At 55.6% G+C, this 6496-nt stretch overlaps 1 protein-coding gene across 1 annotated transcript; it reads right to left on the bottom strand.

Moving 5' to 3' along the window:
- Positions 1-132: 132 nt before the first annotated feature.
- IL27 (interleukin 27) lies at positions 133-4765 on the bottom strand. Its single transcript, XM_061209455.1, has 5 exons — positions 4735-4765; positions 2493-2665; positions 2310-2408; positions 1271-1429; positions 133-384 (listed from the first exon to the last, which is right to left on the bottom strand). Exons 1-5 carry the CDS (start codon positions 4763-4765, stop codon positions 133-135), a joined length of 714 nt encoding a protein of 237 aa, XP_061065438.1.
- Positions 4766-6496: the final 1731 nt, after the last annotated feature.

Here is a 6496-nt window from a genome sequence, read left to right on the forward strand (position 1 = left end):
TAGGGTCTGGGGCAGGAGACCAGTGGAGTCGTGCCTTGTCTAAGGCAGATGAGCCGGAGCCTGTCTGCTGGCCCAGACTCCAGTCCTCAAGTCCTGATAGGTGAAGGGAAGGGGCTAAGAAGTCACCCTCCATCAGGGCTGGGAGCTGGGTGTGGGGAACCCCAAGGCCTGGGCTGGGTTCCCGGCCTGGGAGAGCAGCAGCAAGTCCCTCACCGCCCGAGACAAGACAATTTCCAAGGAGTGTAGCGACTGGTAGGTGTAGAGGAGCCGGGGCCAGGACACCTGGGCTGACATCTGCAAGGGGCCTCCCAGAGCCCCTGGGAGCAGCCCCTCCCCCTCCTCATTCTCCTCCTCCTCAGGGAGGTTGAATCCTGCAGCCAGCACCTGTGGGGAGAGACCCATGGGTCAGAGAATGGCCCGCCTGAGACCCTGAGTGAATCCTTGTTTCTTTATGTGCCCAGTGGTGCACAATGACATCAGAGACCACAAGGGCATGATTTCCCTGGACAACCCCTACTTCACATCTTCCATTATGTCATCGTTTCATGTGAACTGCCTGATTTTTTTTGGTTCAAAAACATGGAAGTCACAGAGCAAGATGGTGCTCATGGAGCTGGCTCTCACTCATCCAGGACTGCCCGGGGGACTGGGGGCTCTGGAAGGTCCTCTCTTCCTCTCTCTCTCTTTTTTTTTTTTTTTTTTTTTTTTTTTGCTGTGCCATGGGGCTTTCGGGATGTTCCCCTACCAGGGATAGAACCCGGTCCCCGGCAGTGAAAGCCTGGAGTCCTAACCACTAGGCAACCAGGGAACTGGAAGTTCCTCTCTTAAGGGTCGTCTTAAGATCAGAAATGGGCAGAAAGGTGATATAGTTAGTTTTTATGCTGTTTTCATTTTCTATTCTTTTATTAAGGGTAAAATTCCTATTTCCCTTTGAAATGTTCAGGAGAATCTGGTGATGTCAGAGGATGAGGGAGAAGGGAACGTACTTTGCCATAGGGCCTGCTGACGCCAGATGCTGTCCTGGCTTCTCTCATTTAAGACCAAGACCCCAAGAGAAGGCAGAGATTCAGGGGGCAGAGGTAGGACCTGGTACACCTACACACACACACACACACACACACACACACACACACACACACTCAGAGGATCTGGAGCATCTCCTTCCAGACTTATCCTACCTCTGGGCAGGGGGTGTTTTAAAAGGGAACCAATGAGCCTCAATTTTGAGTGTTAGTCTCTGGGGGTCGAGGAGGGTGGGTGGGCACTCTACCTGGAAGCGGAGATGCTGCTGCAAATCTCGGAGATCCAGCCTCATGGCCCACAGTTGCAACCTCTCTGAACTGGTCCAGAACCCCTGGCTCCCCAGCCCTCCCAACAGGGTATGGAAGGGGTGAAGTGTCATGGAGAGGAAGCGGAGTCTTTCTGGGTCCTGTGGAAGGGGAGGGAAGGCATCAGGAAAGGCCTGCAGGCCAAGGATGACCCACTTCAAACCCAAGCTCATCTCTATTTGGGTCCCATTCCCAGCATGAACTCCAATCCCCATTCCATCCCCATATCTATTCTCATCCTTAACCCCATCTCCATCCCTACTCCCTTCCTATGTTCATCACCATTCCCATCTCCACTGTCTCTGATCTCTATCCTATCTCCTTTTCCAACCTCATTTTCAGTCACACCCGAACTCATCTCCAACCCCCAACCCCATCTCCATCCTTCTGTAACTCTCTATCCACAACCCCATTCCATTCCCTTCTCTACTGCCCCGCCCCATCTCCATCTCCTCACTTGTTTTCATTCTGTCTTCAACTTCTTTCCCATCCTTGTTCCCATTCTTATCCCAATTCCATCCCTCTTTCATGTGTCCAGCCTCAATGTCACCATCTCTCCATCCCATCTCCAACTCTACCCAACCCCATTCCATTCCCGTCCTCACTAGCGATCCCCATTCTTTCTCTATCCCCACTTCATTTTCACTCTCATCCCCAACCTTCTTCCCATCCCTAAACTCTTACCATTCTCACTCGTAATACCAATTCCACACGTCCTCCATACTAATCTCTAACCCCAATCCCATTCTGTTCCCATCCCCACATCTTTCCTTGCTCAGCTTCATTCTTACCTTCTTCCTAACGCCATTTCTTTATTCCAGCCTCATCTTTATATTCAGTGACCTACCCAGCCTCATCCAGATTCTCTCCCTCAATTTATCCCCAAATCCATCTTCAATTCAATCCCCAACTTTATCTCCATCCCCCCAACCCAGCCTTATTGCCAGTTTGCCTGTCCCACCCCACCAGTCCACCACTCACAGAGAGGCCACGCCAGGCCTGGAAGGTCAGGGAAACGTTGGGGAGCTGCTCTCCCAGGGGCAGAAGGTCCAGGTTCACTCCTGGCAGGTGAGATTCAGCCTGTGGGGCAGGGTCTTTTAGTAGGGGCCCGAGGGGATTGCGGATCTTCCCATCCCCAGAGCCAGCTGCATTAGGGAGACTCACAAAGTCACGGGCCTGGACCCGAACCTCGGAGAGCAGCTTCCTGGCGAGATGCAGGCTGACCTTGAACTCCCTCTGCAACTCCTGCAGGCTCCGGAGGGGCCTCCCTGGGGGCCTCGGGAATCCCCAGACACCAGCTCGAGCCAGGAGCAAGGAGAGTAGCAAAAGGCTGAGCCCTGGAGCAATGAGGAGGGGGTGGGCAAGATGAGGGGAAGAGCTGGAGAAGAACTCAGGAAAAGGAAGGGACCGTGCCTTTTCTGAGCCTGTGCTACAGGCACGCTCTGTGTGTCATCTCACTGACCCTTCAAAACCACTAACAAGCTGTTGAGACACCATATGGCATCTCTGTACAGTGAAGGGAAAGTGCCCCTTCCCCCAGGCAGACACAGTCGTGCACAGAGTGCCCGCCTTTGCAAGCAGATCTCGGGCTGGATCTTGAACCCCACTATCTCCCTTGGCCAAGTGTCTTTCTCAGTGAACAAACTGAACAAGGGTATGTGGCAGCCTGGGTGCTATTATTCTCCCTATTTTGCAGATGGGGAAAGTGAGGCTCAGTGAGGTTGACTTGCCCAAGGGCACATAGCCAGAGGGTGAGGGGACCAGGACTGGATTCCAGATCTGCCCAAATGCAGAGCCTGCGTGCTTCCCCCAGGGAACTCAGAGGAGACCGCCACCTCCCCTGGAGTGGGCACGGTCTGTTCTGCCAAGGATTCCCCGGGCTCAGCCAGGCGGCTCTGATGGCCTGAACCAGGGTCCCAGGGGTGGGCTGATGATGCTGAGGCTCTATCCCAGGGAGTCAGAAGGACAGATTGGTCCAGCCTCCCCCAAGGCAGGTAGATCACTCTGCAGGGTGGGAGGAACACGGGGTGCCAGGAGAGGGAGGAGGGTCTGGAATGGGAGGCTGAACCTCTGTTTCTCATTTGGGTTCTTCCCTTCAGCAAGTCACGTCTTATCTCTGTGCCTCAGGCTCCCATCTGTAAAATGGGGGAATCAGACTGGCTGATTTCTGAAAGTGCTTCCTGCCCTGCATTTCCTGGAAAGAAGGAAGAGGGGCAGTGGGGCTGGAGCTCTGGGAAGAGGGCAGTTTCTTCTTCAGGGAGAGGAAATCTAGCAATCACTAGGGAGTTACACAATTCTCCTCGAAACCCAAACTAAAACTGGTCACTAAGTCGAAGTCTATTCCTGCTCCCCCTTCTCTCCACGCCTCTTTCCTATCCATTCTTGATCTCTAAGCCCTGGGCTCTGCTCCTCGAAATGTCCTCTCAGTAAAGACTAAGGGGAGATTCTGGGCGCTTCCACTACCCCATGGACTTACACAGGTGGTGGGTCATGCCTGCAATCTGTAGCATTCAGGCTCCCTGGCTTGGGGGCCACTCTGGCACCCTGGAGACTTAAGGCAGAGTGGGGTTCTTCCTAGCTTTATGGGTGGGCACCCCCAGGCCCTGGTGGATATTGCCCACCCAGAACTGAACTGTGCCGTCTCCTACTGACCCCCTGCTTTCTGCCTGAGCTCTGGAGCCCCCAGACCCTTCCCTTGGTTTCTCCTTCCCCTCTGCAGCCAATCCTGGGGCTTTCGCCCAGCCTTTGAAGGTTCTGTCCCCGTCTTTCAGCCCTTGGTCCCTACCCTGACCCTACCATCGGCTCCTCTGTCTAGAGCTCTCTTTCCAGCCTCTGAGCTCTTCAGCCACCAGCTGTAGCTTGGACCTCCTTCCAAGCTTCAATCTCCAGACTCTTGACCCAGTTAGGCTGCTGACTCCTTGGCCCCAGCCCCCTGCTCCTGCTGTTCTTCCTCTAGCCAGCCCCAGTTCTCAGCCAAGCTGATTGGCCCCTGCTCATTCACCCCAAATAAACGCTTCATTTATGCGCCTGGTCCTGATCCTGGTCAAAGCGGCTGCCCGACTCTCCCCATTCATGCCAGTCAAGTCTTCCCATCCTCAGCCCAGCCCTCACCAAACTTCCACCCTTCTACAGAACCCTGTTCCCCCATTCATGCCAGCCAACCTGCCCTGCCCCATCCTCTGCCCAGCCCTGGCTTGATCACTACCCCTCTGCCCCAGCCCCTCTCCCCAGTTTATGCCTGTGTCACTCCCATCCTCCAGTCAGCTGTATCCTGTATCCTTAGTCTTGCCCACATAGTAGCACCTCAGCCCTTGGCGCCCATCCACAGCAGGCAAGCTCACCCATCCTCTGCCCAGTCTCAACCAAGCCCCCCACCCCTCTGCCCCAGCCCTGGCCTCAAACTCACGCCAGCCAAGGTCGCCTGCCATCTGGCCCATGGTGGGGCCAGCCTCTTTGGACAGCCATCTCCCGGGCAGGGGGAGTCTTATACTGGGGGCTGCGCCCGGTTTCACTTTCCGTCCTGCTTGTACTTTCGGCTTTGTGTTCACTCAGTCTTCCCTCTCACCACCCCTTGCTAAAATGGGGAAATGTAATTTCCCTTCCCAGAGGGGGTGGGAGGTGCAGTGAGGGTGGTGGGAAGCTGGGGTTTCGGTCAATCCCAGCTCCTGACTCCCTGCTGCTCTACCAGATCCAGCCCTCCCCTCACTTCCCCACTCTTGGGTGAGCCACCCCGCTCTGCTTGCTGGTAGATCCCAGAGACTCTAACCCCCTCCTGTTTCTCTTCTCTGTCATCATCATCCTAGTGCCATCACCAGCTCACTGTCCTTCAAAAGACGGATGGCCAGGTAAGGGGATTGCCCATTAGAGGGGACTTGGGGTTTTGAGTCATCCTTACTCTCTTCTGGTTTACCAGATGGCTGAGGGAGGGAGTGCCAGGGAAGTCAGGGCTCAGTGGGTAGCTGGGATGAGGTTTTGTGTGAGGCGGTGGGGTCTCAGTCTGGGCAGAGTCAGAGTTCAGTCTATAGTCAGGGTCAGGGCTGGATGAGAACACGTTCATTCAGGGCCAAGCTCAGACTTCAGCCAGAGGCAGATCTAGGATTAGCGTTCAGTCTATAACTCTGATCAGGACTTGGTCTAGGGCTGGACTCAGAGCTTTGTCTGGGGCCAACATCCTGCCTCTGCCTGTGTTTGGGGTCAGAGCCATCAATGACCTGGGGGCTCTGCATGGGGCCAGTTAGGATTGGGCTTAGAGTTCAGTCCAAATGGGGCACAGACCTCAGTCTGCGGCCAAGGTTCCGACTGAGCCTGTGACTCAGGTCAGGACTCAGGCTTGGGCTGGGATGAGAGCTCAGTTGATGACCAGGGTCAGGGCTCAGTCTGTGGCCAGGTTGGGGTTCTGTGAGGTCAGGATCAGGGCTCAGCCAGGTCCCAGGATAGTTCTGGTGTTTCTGCTCTGTAGACTGCTGTCAGGGGCCGTCACGGCTGGTTACAGATCTTCCTTCCAGCACAGCCCCGCCCTCAGCCCCACCCTGGATTTCCCATCTTCAGGGAGAAGATGGGGGTTTCTTGGTCTTCCCCCAAGCCCACTGCTGCCACTTTCCTTTTAGGACCCATGGGGTTTCCCTGCTGGGTCCCTGCTGTGAGACAGAAACCAAGGGGGCTTCCCCTTCCTATAACCTGCCTCCTCAGCCGTGCCTGGGCAGGGCCACCTGGGACCAACTGCCAGGGAAGTACCAGCACCAGCGGGGGAGCAATCCCAGAGGGCTGCAGGAGGAGAAGGAAAAGGAAGAGTGGCTGGCACCTGCCTAGCCCAGACCAGTTTCCGTTACAGTGCCCCCCAGTGGTGGCAGCCCATTTCCCCACATGCCATGCAGCTGGTGCTTCTCGCTGTGGGGTCCCATCCATCCTGACACTGATGGTGAGGACAGGCAGAGGCCCTGGCTGGTCTTCCTCACATCCCCAAGTCCTGCCATTGTCCAGGAGGCATGGCCACCCACTCACCCCTCCGACCACAGCCGCTCCTGATTCTTTGCCATCATCCAGAACTGCTTTCCCTTTCAAACTTTGAACCCCATCTCCCATTCTCTGACTACAACCTCCTGGCCTTCCCAACCTTCTCAGAGACCTCCCAGCCCTTGCTGCTTCGCAGCCCTTCTCAATCTGGCTGC

This window comes from Eubalaena glacialis, chromosome 13 (genome assembly GCF_028564815.1).
Source record: "Eubalaena glacialis isolate mEubGla1 chromosome 13, mEubGla1.1.hap2.+ XY, whole genome shotgun sequence".
In the NCBI taxonomy this organism is placed as follows: Eukaryota; Metazoa; Chordata; class Mammalia; order Artiodactyla; family Balaenidae; genus Eubalaena; species Eubalaena glacialis.